This window comes from Carica papaya, chromosome 7, assembly GCF_054855325.1.
Source record: "Carica papaya isolate Zhongbai chromosome 7, ASM5485532v1, whole genome shotgun sequence".
Taxonomy (NCBI): domain Eukaryota; kingdom Viridiplantae; phylum Streptophyta; class Magnoliopsida; order Brassicales; family Caricaceae; genus Carica; species Carica papaya.
The window spans coordinates 10,958,991-10,981,169 of NC_142315.1; the positions used below are offsets into that span (position 1 = coordinate 10,958,991).

The window sequence follows — 22,179 nt, forward strand, 5'->3', positions numbered from 1 at the left end:
TATTATAAGAGTTTGTATTAATCTATTTTTTTTAATGGTAAACACAGTTCAATTAACTTTAATTTTAACTAAAATCATGAATTGAATTGCAACTTTCAGTTTGATCACACTCTTAAGTGAAATTGAACTAATTTTTCTGCAATTAAATTACAATGAGTCATAATGGATAATTTAAAATTAAATATAATAATTTCTTTATTTATATTTATATAAATAATATATTATAATTTTGAATATTTATACTTTTATAAATTAAAGTTCGTCATATGATATTATTTTCTTTAGAAATAAATTGTACATATATGCCCCTCCTCTATTACCAACCCTTAGTATAAGAAAAGAAATGCATAGAGTATTGAGATTTTAGATTTTTACGTAATCTGTAGCGCCCGGGAAATTGAAGAAGAAGAAGAAAAAAAAAAAAAAAGGGGGCCACGTCAGCAGATCCAGTCAGCAGTCCCGGCCAACCGGGACCTGCCACGTGGCAAGACCACGTCGATCCGGGACGGGTCACGTTGGCGATCCGCGTATGCGCGATCGGACGGCCCAGATGCAATCGCACGGACGGTCCAGATTCAATCAAAAACGGACGGCCCAGATTAAATCAAAATGGACGGCTGAGATCAAAAGGCAAAAGAGTATAAATAAGACCCCCACACCAGACCACAAAACCCTAGTCGTCTGCCCTCGCCGGAGAAGACGAACCAGAAGCCGGCCGCCGCCACCCGCCGCCACACTGGAGGGATTTCCGACCGCCGATCGAGGTAAATTTCATACCCCCGACTCGTTTTTCCACGCTGATTTTTCCTGTGGCCAAATCGGAGCCAAAATCCCGGCTAAACGGCCGGAAAACACGGCCGAAACCCAGCGGGGCCGTCGCGCCCCTCCTCGGTTTTTGCCTCCGATGAGGCCCTTCCCGGCCTCCGTTTAATGCAATTTTTATTTCACCGTGATCACCATTCTTTTCTCTACAGGTTGATCGGAGCCGAATCACCAAAACACGAACTTCACCGGAGAGCCGCCGCACCCGAGAGCACCGCCGCCGGTAAGCTTCGGTTTTCCGTAATTTTTTGGCCCCCCGAGGGCCCTAGAGTTGTTTAATCGCAAGGATCGATGCAAGTGTGGCCGAATTCGGCCGGAAACGGCCAAACCGAGGCGAATCGCCGCCGGAGCACGGCGGAGCCGCCGTGCCGGAGTTGCGATATTGGCCGAAAGGGGCCCTGGGCCTAATTTGGGATTTTTTTGAAACACGTGCAGGTACCAGTAGTGTGTTTCAGTTCCCCGGAAAAATTCAGGGAAAATTAGGAACAGCCTGTAGGCGCACTGTGAAGCCGTGTTCGGACCCCGAAACGAGTAAGAACCCCTCACCCTATCTCCTATCACGGTATTAAAGTTCAATAAAGGATAAAACGGTATTTCATGAATCAATAAATGTGTGAAATTGCTTAAGGTCGCTAATGGAGCCCGAGTCTAGTGTGTTTGTTGGTTAACTGTTATTTGACATATTTTACAGTTTTAAATGCAGTATGAGGTTTGATGTTTTCATTTTACAGTTTCGTGTGCATATTTTACCGTTTCACTAATTATGGATTGAATGACTGGGGTATTGATGCTGTATGTTGTCTGTTTGGCATAAATTACCGTTTTGCTTGTTTGTATGTGGATTGATAATGCTGACTGAGGGAAAGGAGAATGAAAGATTATGTAAATGGGTAATTGTATAATGTGGTCAGCCTGACTAGATATCCTGGGAGATGGTGGACGGACTGGGTCCGTAGGGAACCCTACTGGGATTGTGGTCTCCCATACCGGACGGGGTATGGAGATCTTATGTGTTTTGGCGCCCATACCGGACGGGGTATGGGGACGACCCGTTTCACCCTCATACCGAACAGGGTATGGGGACGGCCCTGGAATACGATTTCAAGTGTTAAGGGTTAACGGGTAGCGGGACCCCTATGGATCCCCATGGATACTAGTGAGCTGGTAAATGAGGAAAATATGTTGTGTAATGATTGAATTACGAAAGGCTTGATAAATATTATATTATACAGTTTATATATGATTTCATGATGATGATGATGTTATTGCTTTCGTATATTATTTTTATGAATTTCACCGAGGTAAGTGAATGGTAAAGGTTTTATTATTGATAAAAGGATTTGTTGTAAATTATGCTCCATTGGTCTTTTTGTGTTTTCTACCCACCTTTACCTCCGTGACGGTGAGATATCGTGATGTCTTTACTGGGCTAGTGTAACTCATTCCTTATTTAATCATTTCAGATAAGGAAGACATCGTTCCCAAGCCGGTTCCGCAGGAGAACGACGAAGGGGACGCCTAAAGACTCCATAGTCATATTCGTAGCTTTTACTTTCAAGTTTCTCCTTTACATAGTTTGATCTTTTATATTGTGAGCACGTTTTTTGTTTTAGTGTAAGGGATGTTAATCGAATTTTTGACTTCGCTTCCGCATTTGATATTTTTAATATACATTTCATTTTAAATTTCCGAGTCCGTTACATAATCTCATATGATTTTACTAACTAAAGGGTTAAAGTACCTTAATTTTCGTTCTGTTTATTTAAATTTTTTAAAATAAATTCTTGTGAGTTTTAAAGATATTATTAAACTAATTATCAAAAAAAAAATTTATTTTTAATAAAAAATAATTTAATATCTGATAAAAATAATTATAAAAGATATTATCACTTTAAAAAAATAAAAATATTGTGTTTAATAAAATTAATTTTTAAAATTTTAAATAAAATTTAAATTTATTTTTGAAAAATTACACATTATATTTCTAAATTTAAAATTATCAAAAATAAATTTTAACTTTGTAAAAATATTTTGTATTTTACTCATTTAATTGCGAAATTACTTTTAAAAAAACTTAAAAGCCGCAGTTAAAAAGCTCCCCGTAACTGTGAACCAATTTCATTTCTTGTTTTGAAGTCTTCTTGTCTTTTGTCTGTATCATTCTGAATTTCAATGCTTCTTTCATAAGTAAAATACACTTGACCTGTTTTCAATTTCCCTTATACATTGAGGCGTATCGATCCTCATAATTCTGGTTACTGCCATAACGGCCTCCTGGTGGCGGCATCAGCGGCGGAGTCTTTCTCTGTATCGAAAATATCTTGTTGCCGGCGGTGGTTCGGTATCTCTAATTCCCTTCTCTTTCAGCTGGAAATGAAAAAAACGTTAGTTAAATAGTTGAAGTAGGCAAGCAAGACGCCGTGGATTAGGAAGTCTAGACCAAAAAGCTGATCTCTGTGAGAACAGCAGGCCTCTCTTATGCGAATCGAAATGGCAACAAAACCAACACCACCTCCAATCCTCCCTAAATCTGGAGCTATTTCCAAAGGTTACAATTTCGCATTCACTTGGGAACAGGTATTCACAAACTCACTCTCACTCTCTCTCTCTCTCTGTGTACGCACCTGAACTACCAATCCGTATTCCCCTACTATTCCAACATTAGAAGGATCCTTCCACTAAATTAGCGAGAACGAGAGAATGAACTCGATCTGCCTTTTGCTTCAATCTAGAACCGTTTCATTCGTTCGATTTTGAAATTTGATCGCAATTTGGTTCTCTAAGTTCTTAGGGAAACAGATTGCATATATCAAATGGTTCTCCTGAGAAATCTTTGCCTAACTTCGTTTATTGCCTCTTGTTTCTTGAAATAAACTATTGATTGTTATCGGCTGTGCAGAATGCTCCTTTGACGGAGCAGCAGCAATCGGCCGTTGTATCATTGTCTCATGCAGTCGCTGAGCGGCCGTTCCCTGCCAACCTCGTGAGTCTTAAAACCCATTCTTCTTCACAAAACAATTTTTAATTGTCATATAATTCTGTTGCCAAATTAACAATTGTTTGATAGGCCCAAGAGCATGTATCCAGGCAGGAAAATGTTTTATCTGCTGCGAAGAAAGACAGTGCTTTGGGAGATCCTGAGGTTATTGAAGCTGTTTTGGTTAACACGAACCAGGTGATCTATCGAAGCCACAACTTGATATGTAATTGTGGTTGCCAATTGTCTTCTTTAAAGATGATTGCTATCTCTTTCCCATCTAAGGCACTAGATGTATCTTTAACTTAATTACTCTAGGGTAAAAAGGTATTAAGTAGACTAATATATTTACTTTTCTTGCTTGATGAGTTCACTTATGAATTTTTGTATGAAATAGAAATATTCTTTTTTGGGCGTTGAAATCTGTGGTGCACTTCAGAGTGCTAGCATACTTGCACAAGAGGAGTTTAGAGTGCACCTTACTCGTTTAAGCTCCGTACTTACTAGAATATCCTTCCGCTTAGTCTAAATTTATCTTTAGTTGAAAAAACTTATGGAAGTACCAGATGGTCATCCAGCATAGCTGATATTGAATGATTTCTTCTGGGGATGTGCCTTGCTAGCATCCAAGATGATTGATTTATTAGTCTTGGTTCATTGCTAAGAGTTACAACTTCCTCAAGCATGGGTGATTTCTCAGTATTATGAAATATATAGTTTAAAGCAGCAGCCTTATCATGGAGCTTGTAGATGCGTTAGCATTATGACATGGCTCAAGCATTTACAAATTTTTTAAACAAAGGCATGAAGTTACTGCTTATAAAGAATTGTTATATTGTTTATGCCACTGCAGAAGGGTAGCATCTGAGTCGAAATACTAAGAAAACATCAAATGGAAATAAATGAATGAAGGGTTTATCTGTAGCTACTTATTCTGGATATTTGATTAAGGCAGTTTTTGAGTCAGTGTCTGATGTATTTTAATCGAATACCTTTGTATCACCATGCTTTTGTTTTGTTCTCTTTTTTCAGTTCTACAACTGGTTTACAGATCTTGAATCAGCCATGAAGTCTGAGGTTAGTAGAAGTTTGTTGTTGCAGCATTTGTGGTTCTATACAAGTTCTTGGGATGTGTTGAGCACTTTATTTTTCTGTTTCCTCAGACAGAAGAGAAATATCGGCACTATGTCAACACTTTGACTGAGCGCATACAAACATGTGATGAAATTCTAAGTCAAGTATGGTTGTGTTATTTTTCTTACTTAGGCACCTCCTGTTACTCAGTTAACTCTATTTGTTAGTTTTGTTGTTATTTAGCTGCTTCGTGTATCATGTGCAGGTGGATGAAACCCTTGATTTATTTAATGAACTACAGCTGCAGCACCATGCAGTGGCAACAAAAACTAAAACTCTTCATGATGCATGTGATCGGCTGGTGTGAATTCTCTCTTTTCTTGCTGGTATTTTATATTTCACTATGAAACCGTTGCCATGACTAATGCCTTTAAACATTAAACTGTAGAAAAATTTTGACTAAAAAATTGCGTAGAGCCTTTTGGCCATATTGCCAGTAAGGGTAAGGCTAGGTTTTGACTAAAAGGTAGTTATGACTAGGGTAAGAGTTTATTTTATGTTTGGGATAATTAAGAGAATGGGTAGGGTAATTTAAATAACTATATTACCCTTTGCTTAATATGTTTCCATACTAATAATTAATAATTATTACAAACAAACTGTTTTTTAAAATATAACATTATAATTAAAATAATAGAAAGATAAAATGATATTTCCAATGTAAGTTATTTTAACATTAAAAAAAGGAGCGACTAGATGGCTGTGATGGAGCCTTCTGGCTGCCAAATCAGTGTTGTATGGTGTGGACAGGTGTTTTCTGGTGGTACATGATCTTTTTCAGTGACAGATGTTGGTAAATGGGCTTTGATGGTGTATGGTGGTGACAGATGGAGGTACCAATGTTTTAATTAGTACTAGGATAAATGTTAGATTTGGAACAAAAATAAATAAGGAGGGTAATATGATCACTTTAGTGCACTATCCAAGTAGTTAGTGCTTATTCACTCTCGACGAGGTGAGAAAGACTATCCAGCCTATGCTGGATAGTGCACTATCCCACCCAACTAATTTGTGGTTCATAAACATTGAATAGAGTAGAATAAGAGATCTTACCCTCTCCTACCAACCATCACAAATGCAGCCTTTGGATATAGCAGGCAATGAATATTTATCCAGAATTGTGAATTAACTAACCATCTGGCTTTAGCCACATGGTTGCATCCTGGTCTCCATTTTTGGAGGTTCAGGAAGCAAATTCTGCCTAGTGTAGGTAATAAAAATTTATTGTACCCAAAAATTGGGAACTAACTTTGGTTCTGTAGGCCTAGAAGGTTTAAGAGGTTGCGTTGACTGAAAATTATCCTACTCTTTTATCATTGCCTCCAGAGATTTGAGTAAAAAAGTCATCAGTTTTATATGGTATTTTAGGTCATAGTTTTTTCTTCATGTAGTGTGGGATATAAGTTGTTTATTTGGTGCTTAAGATCAATTAACTTCTTGCCTTTGTCTGGATATCTTACTATCGAATTCAAGACTTAGTTTATTTGGTTTTCTCACTTTTTTATATTGCAGTTAATGGAGAAGCAAAAGCTGGTTGAGTTTGCAGAAGCCCTTCGCAGCAAGCTCAACTATTTTGATGAATTGGAGAATGTAAGGTTTGAATGCTTTCTTGCCAGAGATCAGTTTATGTCTGAAGTTATACTGGTCTATTATCTTATCTATTAGAAATAAGCAGTGTTACCTTTATTTTGAAATTCAACAGAAAACATAGACATTTGCCCGTAGTAGTCATAAATTTTGTTAATATACTTTCTATATGGTTAAGTTTCCTGTTTATAGTCTTCCTTGGTATAGAGATTTTTTTCCCCAAAATATAATGAAGTTACAATATTTTCTTCATTGTTGCATCAAAGCTTTAGATCTAACTTGTCATCACTTAGCTACAATTGATGAACAAAAAACGCTACCAAAGACTTGTGGAGGCAAGGAAACAAATTTGTATTAGATTAGAAAAAATTTCAAGGAACTTGACCTAGAATGGTGGAGAAAGTATATAGTTGATAACATGGAAGCAAAGACTGAAGGGGGACCAACAAACAGCAAGCAGAAAATAGGAAAACATGATAGAGAATTGCACTGAACTCATTTCCTGTCTTAGGTTACTTTTAGATTTTTTTATTTTGAAACTTCCAATTTTTTAGTTATTTAAATAAATCTACAAATAAAAAAGCCTAAAATCATGGTGATTAGATTCAAGCCTAAAATAATGTTTATTACATTCCTAGATATTTGGAAGAAGTCACAACTTTTTCCTAATAATTTATATTCAAAGTTTCCTGTAATAATCTATTAGTACATTCTTCTTCTTTTACTCCCTCATCCTTCACCCGCTGCTTTATTTCAGTTTCTAAGGTTATGAGTTTTTTAGCAACCCTGAAACTTGCCTTCCCACTCACAATAGTATCCTTACATCTTTTTTCCACCATACTTCGAAAATTCTCCACCTTTAGCCACTTGTTGTCAAGTCTGAATGGGACAGAACCTCCTTGTATGCCATCTGAAATAATGCATATTGGGAAGCAATCAGAAATTGTTATCTGTAAAATTTTTTGGCACAAACCTGAGAACTAAAAGAGACAGTCATAAGAAACAAGAAACCGATCAATTCTTGAGCATGTAGGGCTGCTTCTTTGATATAAAAGTCATGTTACTGACATACTAAAGTGTGACTTGGTCCTATATTTCCTTAAACAAATTAAGGTGGGTGGTTGTAAGTATATTAAGATATCTTCAAGGTGCATTGGTTGTGGATAACTCAATAAAATCACGTGAATACTTATGAGTTAGGCGTGATAGAATCTAAATGGGCTGGTTCTGCTTCTAATCATAGATCCATCATTGGTTAAAGTGTCTTTATGTGTTGTAAGATGGTGTCCTGGGTGAGCAAGAAGCAGATTGTTGTTGCTAAATCTATGGCTTATACTATGTGCGAGTTGATTTGGTGGCTAAAACATCTACTTCATGAAGAACTTGGTTTTCTGTAATCACAACAAACAGAGCTGGTATGTAAAAGCCAGGCGACGACCCAAATAGGTTTAAATCTGGTTTTTCATGAAACAACGAAACATTTTATTATAACCAACTCCTAGAAAACTTGATTCCGACTACTGATTTGAAGTTAGCAGACCAATTAGCCAATAAGTTTACAAAGTCCTTACAAAGAGCTCATGTGAAGTCATTTGTAAAAGGTTTTGGTGCGTATATATGCTCCAGGTTGAGGAGGAGGGCTTGACGGTGAGGGTTACAATATAGAATATATTTCCTACGTAGTTATCTTCCAGTATAGGCCTTGGCATAAAGATCCTTGTAGATACCTGTGCAATTTCCTTTCTAACATATAAGAAAGTTACAATATTTCCTTCATCAACCTTAACTTCTTGAATTCAACATCTGTCATCCTTATTCTTGCTGTTCCCTCTTGCACTTTTTCATGAGCCCAAAACTATTAAGGGCGAGTTGAGGATTGTTTTGTTTTTCAGATTCAAATCTTAACAGTAATAAAAAAATCTTCGTATTTTACGTGTATTATTATCTTCCCTGTAGTGTTAGAAAGTGGATTAACTTTTTTAAAGAGGTTAAAAGTAGATCATAGTTAGAATCTCTAATACTGAGAAGCATTTCCCTACTGGTATCTTGCATCATCAAGATAATAAGATTTATATTGACATACTTGAAACTTCCCTGTTTTAGTCTTGCTTCATCTAGATAATAAGACTTTTAGATTTTCCTTTTCTGTCTCTATTTAGTAATTTTTTTCTTTGGATACAAAAGTTTATTACAGTCGGGGAACAGAAAAATACGTCAATGGAGGATAAGAATCCACAAAAGCAAAGAGAAGTAAGCAAGAATGGGTTTTTTTTTTTCCTATTCTCCTTTTTGAAATAAGAAGTAAGTAAGAAAACATACGTAGAAATCAATAGAAACTTGCTGCTCAGTCTGCTTGCAAAATAGCCAAAAGTGACCCTAGAGCACGATGCCAACATGGTCATCCTATTCCACGGAGTGGGGGATGTAAAAGTTAGTATTTAAAATGTTAGACTTTATCTCTAACTACAAAACCATGATCGACTAAAAGAGATCCTCTTCAAAGAATTTTTGTTCATGTTCTTCCTAAAACTAGAGCAGAATAGATAAAACAATCAAGAGAAGTGGAGAGAACCACTGTGCCCCAAAAGCATCAACCAACCTAGCACATTTAGTTATTCTTCATTTTTCTTTTGCATTCTTCTTTTTATAATAACACTTTAAATTATCTAATTTTACATATCTGTGCAGATTTCATCCAATTTTTATTCTCCAAACATGAATGTTGGTAATGCAAATTTTCTTCCACTTCTCAAACGACTTGATGAGTGCATATCGTAAGTGAATGTTTCTTTATTTACTGTTCACATTTTTTTTTCTAATTTCAATTCTTATCTAACAATAAATATTCATTAACAACTCTGGAACTCATCTTTCTGCCAATATATGTTCATTCAAGTCCGTTTCTTCCTTATTAGTCATTACTGGTGCTATTAAGATCTTTTTGGTGATGGTGACTATTGTTAACCTATTTCTTGTTAAAATCATCATTATCATCATGTTTTGGTTCTTATTGTAGGTATGTTATGAGCAATCCTCAGTATGCAGAATCCGGCATATATTTGCTCAAGTTTCGGCAGCTCCAGGTACTCAGCATGTTAATAATTTATGTGTATGGTAATGGTTTATTATTAATGGGTATAATATGGTTGATTAGGTGAATAAATATTAATTTTCATGTGTGTGGAGATAAAGGAACTAACTGCTAGCCTCAGTTTTGAATTTTCCCTTTTTGTTTCCTTAAAAAAATCTGAAACGATCTCCATGTTCAACAGTCTCGAGCTCTGGGTATGATCCGATCTCATGTACTTTCTGTTCTTAAAAGGGCCTCCTCTCAGGTGAGGTTCCCTGCTTTGGATGAATAAATTCATACAAATTTACCATTATTGCTAAATTTGCTAAACACACCCACGTTCTTATGTAAATTGATACAATAGTACTCTATGATATGCACATCGTTTCCATCATTAGGTCCAGGCAACAATCCGGAGTAGTGGTGGCAGCAAAGCATCTGTATCAGAGGGTGTAGAGGCATCTGTAATTTATGTTCGCTTCAAGGCTGCTGCAAGTGAGGTAATTGATTTTCGTTCTTTTTTCCATTTGTCATTTAGGTCATTTGAAGACTGATTAAGATTATCTTTACAACAATCTGTAGGCTGGGGGCTTGAAAACTGGATAATCTGCTTTTTTCTCAATTTTTTTCCATGTTGGATTTGGGTGCTTTTCTGTTATCAACTTTGGGAGAGATATCTAACAGTTTTTAGTATTTGTAGCTTAAGCCAGTGTTGGAGGAAATTGAAAGCCGGTCATCTAGGAAAGAATATGCACAAGTACTTGCAGAATGTCATAAGCTGTATTGTGAACAGAGGCTTTCTTTGGTGAATCTACATCTTTCCTCTCTTTTTGTTCTTGTTAAATTTTCTTTACCTCCTTTAGTCGGTATACGGTGCTAATATATGCACCTTTCATTTACTATTTCTAGGTCAAAGGCATTGTACACCAGCGTATATCTGAATTTTCCAAGAGAGAGGCTTTGCCATCATTGACTAGATCAGGATGTGCATATTTAATGCAGGTATTGCTGACCGACCGCTTAGTTGATTGGAGGACATTTAAGGGTTGCTTTTGGGAGGCATTAGTTATTTTCTTGATTGATTTATTCTGTAAAGGCCTTAACATTTCTTGAAAATATAGTTTGATTACATTAATCACGGATTTTAATGCCTTTCCTTTTATGTTGATATGAATTGCAGGTCTGTCAACTTGAGCATCAACTCTTTGGTCATTTTTTCCCATCGTCATTGGAAGATATTTCGAGTTTGGCTCCATTAATAGATCCCTTGTAAGTTCTCTTATAGGATTATATCTAGATTGTTTCTTTCGACTCACGTTTTGACAATTTTTTCCCCTGCAATAACAAATTAAATGGATAATATTGATTAAGTGCTGTCCTCTTGACTTTTTTGAGGATCTTGAGAACCTGATATAGGATAAATTAGGTTTAATTTACCTACTAAGAAAATTAAAAAAAAAAAAAATCTAGATATCAAAGATAGGGTTCTTAAGCATCACACACTAAGGGTTGATTGAATCATACAATCAGTTATGAGAAATTCTCCAAAAATATTATTGATTACTTGAACGATCAATAAGTGAAATTAGAAAGTTATCCATAATAATCTTTTTCTAACTATAACTAAGGTTGGAAATAGTAAACTAGTAAAATTAAGGATACTAACCCTAGTAAGAGTAAAAAAATAATACTAATAATATTAAGAATACTAATCCAAAATAGAAAATAATCTTCTGCCTCAATGCTAGGACGAACATCCAGTGGTAAAGGAACCAAATAAATAGGTTTCCTTGGTTGTATGCCCGTATTGCAGTCAAAAGGATTGATTCCAAGTGCTTTGGTTTACTGAACTATTGTAAGCAAAGTCAGTAATGGGAAGAACAAGATCCCAGTTGGTAACATGATCTCGCACACAACATCAAAGGTGGTCTCCCAAGCTCATATTGATAACTTGAGTTTGTGGATGAAAAGGTGTAGAATACTTGAGTTGAGTGTGCAACATTTTCCACAAGGTACACCAAAAGTAACCTACAAATTTTGTATCACGATCAGAAACAATGACATGAAATGAGCCATTTTAGAAAACAGATCTACTACTACAAATGTCAAATCATGGCTTCTAGTGGTTTTTGGCAAACCAAGTAGAAAGTCCATGCTTATATCTATACATGGCTCATGGGATACAGGTAGTGGTGTGTATAGACTAGTATTATGCTTTTTTCCTTTGTAGATTTGACAAACATGACACCTAGCATCTGTTTGAGCTACATCTCTTTGTATGGCCAATAAAATCAATCTTCCACCATAGTAATTGCTTTATCTCTTCAGAAATGACCAACTATACCTTCTGGATGCAATTCCAGTGTAACTTCTAGATGGAGAAATGTGTTAGGTAGACAAAGACAGAGTTCCTTTAAATAGGTATCCATTGTGCATTGAAAAATCAGGATTACACTTCCCACCAAGTCTTGATAAATTATGCCAAAATCCTTGAGAATGAATAACTTGTTTTAACCAAGTCAAATCTCACCACTTGGATAGCCATGGAGGTGAGTATAATGGTCTTTTGTCTTAATGCTTCTGCTGCTTGATTCTCTACCCCCTTGCCTATGTTTGATTACAAAAGTGCACTCTTGCAGGAAGGCTACCCATCTTGCATGCGAGTGGCTATAGTTCATCTGAGAATTGATATATTTAAGAGTCCGTGGTCAGAGTAAAGGACAAACTCTTCTTAGAGTAGATAATAACACTAGTGCCAAAATGCTTGGATGATGCCATAAAATTCTTCATTCTATGTGATGTCTTTATTTTGCATTATTAACCTTCTTACTAAAGTACGCTATTGAATGTCCTTCTTGACTAAGTACGCTACTGATATCTACTTGAGACATATTACAAGCCACTTCAAATACCTTGGAGAAGTCTGGAAGACGTAACACTGGTGCTTCTGTATATTTCTTCTTGATGATCTCAAAAGCTATAGACATTGTTTCAGTCCAAATGAATTTTCCATTCTTCATGCAGTTTGTAATGGGTCTTATTATAGTGCTAAAGCCTTCAATAAATCTTCTGTAAACAAATGCCAACTTGTGGAAGCTTCGCACTTAATGTAAAGTCTTGGGGATTGGCCATTCCTGGATAGCTTTAACCTCGTCTGGATCAGCTTTTACTCTTTTTGAAGAGATGAGAAATCTCAAGAACATAACACTGGTTGTCATGAATGTGGATTTTTTAGGTTAATAGAGTTTTTCTTGGAGAGTATTCTCATAATTGTTGTAAATGAAAGATTTATTCCTCTTTAAACTTATTGAATATAAGAATATCATGAAAATAGACACTAAGAATCTCCCGTTAAAAGCTTGGAAAACTTGATTCATGTAACCCATGAAGGTACTTGGGACATTAGACAGTTCGAATGGCATGACTAACTGCTCATACAAGGTATATTTTGGTTTGAATATTGTTAATCCATTCATCTCCTAGCCTCATGGGGATTTAGTGATATCCACGCTTCAAAATCTATCTAGAAAAAGTATGTCGAGCCTGCCATGAGGTCCAATATGTCATCAGGATGAGGTATGGGAAACCTATACTTGATGGTAATCGTGTTGATTGGGTTTCTATCACACATCCTCCAAGTTCCATCTTTCTTGGGTGTGAATAATGTTGGCACAGTACATGGATTCATACGGTTTGCTGGTAATTAAGCAATTGAGATCCCAGAACTAAGCCAATTGCATGTTTTTTTTTTTTGAAATAAAAGTATTGTAAATTTATAAGCATCAAGGGAGTACCGCCCATTTACATCTCATTCCCAACCCAATCAAATGATCCATGACATTGTCTATATCATCAAATTTATTGATGTCATGATCTAAAAAAATAGATCCAAAAGTGTATATCCATCTATTCCTAATATTAGAAAAATCTTTTTCAACCCTCTCAAAAGCTCTAGCATTCATATCTTTCCAAAACATTTAAAAGAAAATAATAGGAATAATCATTGAATATTTTTTCTTTTTACCTAGCCCAGTCCATGCCCATAATTCATCACTCACTGATCTGGCCATTACCCACTTTATTCCCAGTAGGCCATAAATCAAGGACCACAGTTGATATACCACCGAGCACCACAGTAGCAAGTGGTTACAAGATTCTGCTTCCATTTTACATAAGTAACAGTTGATATAAGTCAATTGCATGTTGAATGCTATGAAGTGGAGGAAGTTCATTTGGCAAGTTTAGTAGAGCAATATCAGAAAAGTCAGACAGTAGCCTAGTCACTTATGGTGGTGTTGTTTTTGTTGAACAAGCTATTGGCTCCTTTACCTCCCAACTTATATAGCATAAACAACTTTTGACTCTTTGCTTTCCACTTCAAATTGCTTTCTTGACAAAAGATGTTGTCTCTTTTGATAAGATATTACAAACTTTGCAGTCTTCTTGGTTTTGAAGTTTCTAATATCTTCTGTGCTCATGGAAAAGGAATATGTGTTTTCCTTTCCATTATGGTGTACATTACATGCATATAACCTGAAGCAAACCATTTCTTTGCCACTTTTACTGGGGACTGATTTTTTTCGAGGTGAAGTTTGTTGTGCAGAACCTGCTCGTACATCATAATTTGTTCCAAAGTTCTTTCTGAAGGTGGGGTTCAAGTTCATTTGAAGTTGGATATTGCAAGTAATCTTCTATATCCAAAGCAGTATGATAAGTTTGTGCTCTAATTGCTGGAGATTGTCGAATTAACTCTCTTTTAATATCAACTCTTATTCCTGCCTTGAATTGAGATGTTGCTTGACTATCACCTTCAACTAATTGACTTAGAATTTTAATTCTTCAAACTTCTATATATACTCAGTTACCGATATGTTGCCCTGCACTAAAGTGTGACCTTGGTTACGAAGTTTATCGAAGTAGTCCGGAGGTAGATACTTTTCCTCGAAGACTAGTTTTCATCTCACCCAATGTTTCAATTGTTGGTTATCTCCTTGTTATATTTTCATCAATAGTGTACTGATATTTTTTGCAAGTCCAACCAACTTTATCTTGGCAAATCTAACTCTTCATGCATCTAACATGTCATACCAGTTGAAATATTCTTTTGTTGAATTAAAGCCAATCAAAAAAGAAATCAGGATCCTTCTTCAGTCAAAATCTGAGGCTTCAACATTTACCTTCTTTGTAATGTCTCCAGCTTTATCCTCAACATGTCCTTGAGTAGGATGGACTGCTTGAGCCATATGTGAATTTTGAATTAGAGGACCTACTTGAGCTGTGCACAATGTCATACCAGTGGCTATTTGGCAGGTGGCTCAACTGGAGATGCTGAACTTAGACTTTAGGTTGGTGTGAGATGCGATCGTGCACAAGTGCGGATTCGAAAGAGGCAACAACTATGGGAGCTCCTGCAGACGAGTTTCACGGTGGGGCTTTGAGGATTTGCAGATCAGACCTTTCTGGAGCTGATGGTGGTAGCAGGTTGACCACCTCCAGCAGGTGGTTGGTGAACAATACTGGCTAACTGCTTTAGGGCTTTTATTTTTATTTTTTTTAAGACCGGTTTGGGGACTGTTTTGGGTGTAGGGTTTTGAGAATCTGGGTATCAGATACTTTTAATTTTGGCACCAAATTGATGTAGGACAAATTAAGGTTAATTTGTCTACTAAGAAATTGGGAGAAAAAGAAACTTAGATATTACACCTAGGGTCTTAGGCATCACACCTTCGCCTATCGGAAGCAAGAAAGCGAGCAGCAAGCTGAAAAAGCCCTTTTCCCCTTTCTTGCATAATAAGGTAAGCTTCATAGCTCCAACCTATACAAGGGGCAAGCCAAAACCAGCTGATTGAATCACACAATCAATTATGAGAAATTCTTAAAAAATATTATTGCATACTTAAATGATCAACAAGTGAAATTATAAAACTATTTTTATTTATCTTTTCCAAATAGAATAAAATAAGAAATAGTAAACTAGTAGAATTAGGGATACTAATCCTGATAAGAATGAGAAACTAATAATAATAATACTAAGAATACTAATGTTAATACAAATAAAAACTAATACTAAAAAAAGAAACTCCTAACTCTAAGACTCTTAAATAATAAAATGAAAATACTCCAACAATAAATAAAAACCTATAGTTGCTATGCACCATAAGGACTTTATTGACATTTTGATTGATATGTAAATATTTTGTATATAGGTTTACACTATATTGATTCTTGTAAATGAATACATACTATACTATTTTTATTTAAAAAAATGGATGATAAGGTAATGAGTTAGTGATACCAAGGGTAATCGCTCAAAATGTTTTCTCTGCTCTGGCATGAATACAAAAAACTGATTATTTTAATTGTTCAAATTGTTTATAGTTTATGATGGGAAATTTTGCAAACTTCCCCAAAGATGTGGAAATGTGCAAAATGGAGTACTTTATGTTTTAATTTGTCATCTTTGGTTTCTTATATTTGACCCCATGTTGCATGTAATTTGGCAGACTTTTAAGGTATAATAGGGATTTGCATTCATGTCAGTTTTTAGTCTGAGCTTTTACAAGAAATATATATGCGGACATGCAGGTGAAGCTCCTTGTCAAATCCATTGATTTTACTTGTGCATCTTTTCAGGTCTACATATTTGTACGATACATTGCGGCCAAAACTAATCCATGAAACAAATGTTGATCTTCTTTGTGAACTTGTTCATATTCTTAAAGTTGAAGTCTTAGGAGAACAGCTCAGTAGACAGACTGAATCTCTGGCTGGTCTGTGTCCAACACTGCAAAGAATTCTGGCAGACATTCACGAGCGGTTAACTTTTCGTGCTCGAACTCATATTCGTGACGAGGTGTGCTTTTTATACTTGAATAGTGTGTATTTAATGTTTTCCATCTTTTTTTGCCATATTTTCTTTTTGTAGGTTTTTCTTTCAGTAATGGATTAACTTTGAGAAAATTACAATACGACCCTTGGACTTTTGGTCTTGTTGCAGTTTCAACCACGTTTTTTTTTCTGATGTGTCATTGCTATGCAAACATTCATGAATATCCTTTAAAAGCTAACAGTTTTATGTAAAATGGGAAAGAACAAACTAAAAAGTATTAAACTGACACCAAAATATCACAAGGTTTGATTTGCAACTTTTCAAAACATAGCGGGTGAAACTGTAATTTATCCTTATTTTTTCATTGCATGGCCACAAGTTGGTTTTTTCTTTTTTTTTCTTTTGGGTAGCATGTAATGCTGGATGCTCCCGGCTGGTTTAAACCCTCAATCTCTGTGTGGAGAGATAAGGTGGTAACCTATTGGACTCTTGTCCAGTGGTTCAAGATGTTATCATCTTATGCCATAAGAAAATTGTTTTTCATTATCTCGACTTTATATATTACTCTGAAAATATCTGGGAATCCACTTTCTCTTTTGTCTGTATTTGTTCTGAATTTCCTGTATGTTAGATGCTGGATCTTTGATGTCCTTATAGCACTGTAGCTTGTCAATTATTGATGGAAAAGTCAACGGATATAGTGAATGGAAATCTTGAATCATCTTTTATAATCGAAATGAGGTCAATGAAATCTATTGGTAAATAGGTTGCAACTAAAAGTACTTTTTTATTTCATACTATACTTTTTATTTAAAAAAAAAGGTTGCAACTAAAAGTACTAAATTTTGAGTAGATTTTGATGATATTTCTTTACTTTACTATTGTTTCTGGTATATTAAGAAGTTGAAACATCATGACTGGAACATAAAGGTTTCCTATTTCATATATATGTATAGAGAAGAAATGTTATTGAAGGTACCAAGGGAGTGCCATTCATGTATAAAATAGATTCGGCCAAATCTAGAAGGTTTCTTTAATTATTCAATCATGAGGAAGATCCTTGTGTAAACTACATGTGGTCTGCAACCAGTGATTTCTATTGTATCCAAAGGAAAGTAAATGCCCTGAAAATTCTTCTGTCCTCTTGCCATACGGCCAACAGACTAGCTAGAGGGATCAGGGCAGAAGATTTTCCCTAGATTTGTCAGTCCAAATTCTGTCTTTATATGAGTTGAAAAAGTTTCTATTCAACAACTAACTACATCTTACAACATGTAATTTGTCTCTTTATATATTCTACTTTCTTAATGTCAACCTGTTATGTCTGTTGAAGTTGAAAGAATCTGCATAGTCAATCTATCTTTATTTTGGGTTAAAAGAGTAGCATACAATCAAGCATTCATCTTGACCAGATGTACCATCCACTGGCTTTATCTTAAATAGTCTTCTTTCTTTTGCAGATTGCAAATTATATTCCATTTGATGAAGACTTGGATTACCCTGCCAAGCTGGAGCAATCTGCTGAGACAAAATCAGAAACTACCACTGTACTGTATATTAGCCCTTCTAGTCTTTTCTGTCTTGTTTAGATGATCAAACTTATAAATTTCAATCTTTATGCTGTTCCAGAAGAATTCTTTTTTGTTTCTTTCAAACCATGCGATTATTTATTTGCATTGCTCCTTTTAGTCCTTGGAATAGTGAAGGATGTCCATGTAGTACAAGAAATAGCATTAAGGAATTTGTAGGGTATCTTCTAGTGTGAAATGAATATTTTTTTTTGAAATATAAGAGAAATATTATTATGCACGTAGGTACCAAGGGGGTACCACCCATATACATAATTTAGTTATAAGTCAATCAAGTAGTTCATGACAATCCCAAAATCTTCCCTATTTTTGATGTCATGACTTACAAAATAGAACCAAAAGTAGGTATCCAGCTATCTTTAATATGTGTAAAGTTAGTCTTAATATTCTAAAAAACTTTCAAATTTCTTTATCTTCATGCATAAAGATACTAGATTACCTAGATAAAAGATTTAAAAATCATTATAAAGCTCCATTTTTTTCTTTTCTATTTCAATTTCTGGACTAAGATATGATAATTTTTTAACTTTCCATATGCAGAAGTAGAAAGAGACCAAATGAATATTAAATAAATAAAATTGAGGTATGGATGAAATATAATTATAATGAAATAGAGCTACTTTGAGGTTTCCTGTGAAATGAGGTATGGAATGGATCCACTACGAAGAAGTTCTGGGGGTTATGAAGGAAACTTTGAGTTCATATTGGTCATCGGTTGAGAACAGGAATTGAACTCTATGAGATTTAATCTCCTGTCTTTCCTTCCGCACAATCCAAAAAATAGTTAGTAGAATAAGAAATAAATGCTTTTTTTTTACAAAAGCTTGCCCAGGCCCACAGCTCTCGACTCACATTATTAGCCATAACTCAATTCCACCCCAACAAGCCCAAAACAATAGTTCAGATGCTATAAGTCGTCAGACATCTCAACAGGAAATGGTTGCATGTTTCTTCATCAGATTTGCATAGGTAACATCTGTTAACTATGGTGTTACCTCTCCTCTTAAGCATATCAATAGTTAAAATGCATTCCTTTGCAGCTTCCCAAGTAAAAAATGTCATTCTAGGAGGTGCTCTAGTCTTCCATAACTGCATGAAGGGTGCAATATTGCTGTTGTTGCTGTTGTCACTCTTATGCAGGAACTTGTACAAGGAATTGAAAAACCCTTCTTCTCATCGAGCTTCCACACCCTCTTATCTCTGTCAATACTCAATTTATTACTGTCGAAGCGCCATAACAGATTGCTATACTCATTGATTTCTCAATCCTGTAAATTTCTTATCACTTTTACATTCCAGACCGTCCCCTCCCCCACCGTTTCATACATATCCTTCGCCTTAGCCTCCTTATCACTGGCTATGTCAAAAATTCTGGAAAAGCGGTCTTTAAGCTTAAAGTTTCCCACCCATTCAACATGCCAAAAACTGATATCCACCCCATTTCCTAACTGCCACCCAACACATCCCATGAAGGAAAAGCTGTTATCTCTAATTTTTTTCCAAAGGCTCATGCCGTGCGGTTTGAATCTACCCCTCTTACCTCTCTCCTTTTTCCAATCCCCCCCATCTTGCCTGCACCACCTTTCTCCACAGCCTCCCCTCCTCCGTAAGAAATCTCCATAACCATTTCCTATGAAGAGCACGGTTAAACTCCCTAATAGACCTCAATCCAAGCCCCCCCCTCCCTAACCAGTTTCTTCACCTCCTCCCATCTAAGCAAATGTTATTTTCTATTCCCCTTCTCCTCACCCCAAAGAAATCTGTATTGGATGCTTTCAAGCTTATTTGCAATGCTGACCCGGATGATTAAAATAGAGAGATAGTATATAGGTAAATTTTGACTACGAGCTTTTTATCAAAGTAAGTCTACCCCCTTTAGAAAGAAAACTCCTCTTCCTCCCTGCCAACATTTTCTCAAACATCTCCACAATAGACTCCCAAATTTTCATATCTTTAAATTTTGCCACAAGTGGTAAGCCTAAATATTTAATTGGAAGTGTTGTTGTCTTACACCCCAACACCAAAGCCAAACTCTCCTCATCCCTTCTATCACCAATGCTAACCACTTCTGTCTTCCTCATGTTTATTTTAAGACCGGAAACTATTTGGAAACAAAGAAGGATGCACCTCGAATGCAGCATAGCATTAATAGAAGGTTCACAAAAAATTAGTCTGTTCTTTCAATGAAACACTTGCTTGGTAATCACATAAGGTGGCACAAATGCACTTGATAGTCTATACAATTATAATTTCTTGAATGTCATGTACCATGATATATTTACGTGGTTTTCCAATATCTCTTGCTGTTTCTGATATCTTGACTTCTCAACATTTAGGATGATGAAAGCTCCGATGTATTCAAGACTTGGTATCCTCCGCTGGAGAAAACTCTCTCTTGTCTTTCAAAGTTGTATCACTGTTTAGAGCCTGGGGTATTCACTGGCTTAGCGCAGGTGAATGGAATATTCAAATGATTACAATTTCAGAAGGTTTTGTCTATTACCCATGCTTGTATTTTTTCAAGTATCTTTTGCTTTTTAACAGGAAGCAGTAGAAGTTTGCTCTGATTCTATCCAGGTAAGAGGCTAAACAAGAATCACCTAGCTAAATATTTTAGTTTCACTAATAGCATATTTTTTGTGCAACATATACACTTTTTGAGTTTACGTTTCATTCCTCATGACATAATGGCATTTTTCTGAATGCTAATGTACTGGCTGGGATCTAGGCAGTGGCTTGAACTAGATGGCTTCTTATTGGCCAACATTTAGTGTGCTGCCAAATTTTCATGTAACATGCTGCTTATTGATAATTGGTTTTTCTCCTTTTCCCATTTCCAAATTTGGTGCAGAAAGCAAGTAAACTCATTGCAAAGAGGTCAAGTCCAATGGATGGACAGCTTTTTCTTATCAAGCATCTTTTAATCCTCAGGGAACAAGTTATGTTCCTCTGTTCCTTTCTCTCTTTTTTTTATATTTTATATTTTATTTTTTTAGGTTGTTTCCTATATTAGTCTTTACATGTCCTTTTTAACTCCAAATTTGATCCTCCAGATTGCACCATTTGATATAGAATTTTCAGTCACACACAAAGAACTTGACTTCTCACATTTGCTGGTTAGTTCTTCCAAAACTGAAGCTCTTTTGTAGTGGCAGTCTTTGACACTTTATTATTTGCATGTGAACTTACCATGTGCCTCTCCCGAAGCTTTCTTGAGTTGAATGCAACATATTTATTGCTCTTATAGAATTGAGCCTGTTATATCTCAATGAAGTAATGGTTTATCATGTTTTGTTCCACCGAGTTAAACCTGGAAGTTTTCTTTAACTTTTGCAACTTTCTAATTCCTCTCCTTTACATCCATCTATTTTTCTTAGGTGCTCGTTAATTTTATTCTTTAGCAGAAGTAGTTTCATTCATTGGAAACTTTTATGACCAGGAGCACCTGAGGCGGATCCTTAGAGGTCAAGCTTCACTATTTGACTGGTCAAGATCCACTTCATTAGCAAGGACCTTATCACCCCGAGTTCTGGAGAGCCAAATAGATGCCAAGAAGGTTTGTGAGTCATTCTTTCCTCCAGTGTTCTTCAAACTCTTCCAAAGTGAATTGAGAAGTTTCATGATTTATTTCAACTGAATTGAAGAATAATGTTGAGAAACATCTTAACTTTCTATCTTCACTGGTAATGAAAGGTCAGTATAATTAACAAATTGTTCTCTTGTATAAATGTCAAGCTCCATTATAGCATTGGTCACACCAAGATGATCAAGTTCACAAAAGAATCTATTCTAGTAGGTTTAGATAACTGTTATGGACTCACAATCAGTCCGTGTCAGCAAGGATAGTATAGCAAAGGTGGTTCCTTCCAACAGCCCAGTCTTTCTGCGCATAACACAGGGCTGCAAGAAGACTGATACATTGGCAAGCTGATGCTTAGTTTATTTCCATTTTTTAGCATGTTTTGTTTCAGGTTTTTATGAATTTAGTTTCTTGTATTTATCTTAGTATACTGTGTAGTCTGCATAATTACCTAGTAACCATATATGGCAGGCCTAATGGGGAACGGGGAAGGAGGAGAGAGGTGTTTTTATTCAGAAAAGTAAAGTCCTTGACTTGATGTCTCTTTTTTTTTTGTTTTGAGAGACAACTTCGTTTGATGTAATTAACCTT

General features: G+C 35.8%; 1 protein-coding gene across 3 annotated transcripts in view; it reads left to right on the forward strand.

Annotated features, from left to right (window-relative positions):
- Positions 1 to 2,937: 2,937 nt before the first annotated feature.
- The window catches only part of LOC110812042 (sec34-like family protein), a 40,838-nt gene continuing 21,596 nt past the window's right edge, over positions 2,938 to 22,179 (forward strand). For 2 of the 3 annotated variants that reach the window (XM_088208394.1, XM_088208393.1), the window contains exons 1-21: positions 2,940 to 3,399; positions 3,722 to 3,805; positions 3,890 to 3,997; positions 4,832 to 4,876; positions 4,963 to 5,037; positions 5,139 to 5,234; positions 6,446 to 6,523; positions 9,209 to 9,294; positions 9,537 to 9,603; positions 9,793 to 9,855; positions 9,989 to 10,090; positions 10,291 to 10,395; positions 10,500 to 10,592; positions 10,771 to 10,859; positions 16,224 to 16,443; positions 17,880 to 17,966; positions 20,345 to 20,461; positions 20,553 to 20,585; positions 20,860 to 20,946; positions 21,062 to 21,124; positions 21,448 to 21,564. In XM_088208394.1, the coding sequence (XP_088064520.1) occupies positions 3,301 to 3,399; positions 3,722 to 3,805; positions 3,890 to 3,997; positions 4,832 to 4,876; positions 4,963 to 5,037; positions 5,139 to 5,234; positions 6,446 to 6,523; positions 9,209 to 9,294; positions 9,537 to 9,603; positions 9,793 to 9,855; positions 9,989 to 10,090; positions 10,291 to 10,395; positions 10,500 to 10,592; positions 10,771 to 10,859; positions 16,224 to 16,443; positions 17,880 to 17,966; positions 20,345 to 20,461; positions 20,553 to 20,585; positions 20,860 to 20,946; positions 21,062 to 21,124; positions 21,448 to 21,564 (1,914 nt within the window). In that variant the 5' untranslated portion in view covers positions 2,940 to 3,300. Of the gene's footprint in view, positions 3,400 to 3,721; positions 3,806 to 3,889; positions 3,998 to 4,831; positions 4,877 to 4,962; positions 5,038 to 5,138; positions 5,235 to 6,445; positions 6,524 to 9,208; positions 9,295 to 9,536; positions 9,604 to 9,792; positions 9,856 to 9,988; positions 10,091 to 10,290; positions 10,396 to 10,499; positions 10,593 to 10,770; positions 10,860 to 16,223; positions 16,444 to 17,879; positions 17,967 to 20,344; positions 20,462 to 20,552; positions 20,586 to 20,859; positions 20,947 to 21,061; positions 21,125 to 21,447; positions 21,565 to 22,179 lie in introns of all 3 variants that reach the window. The other variant, XR_015813646.1, reaches the window with a different exon arrangement.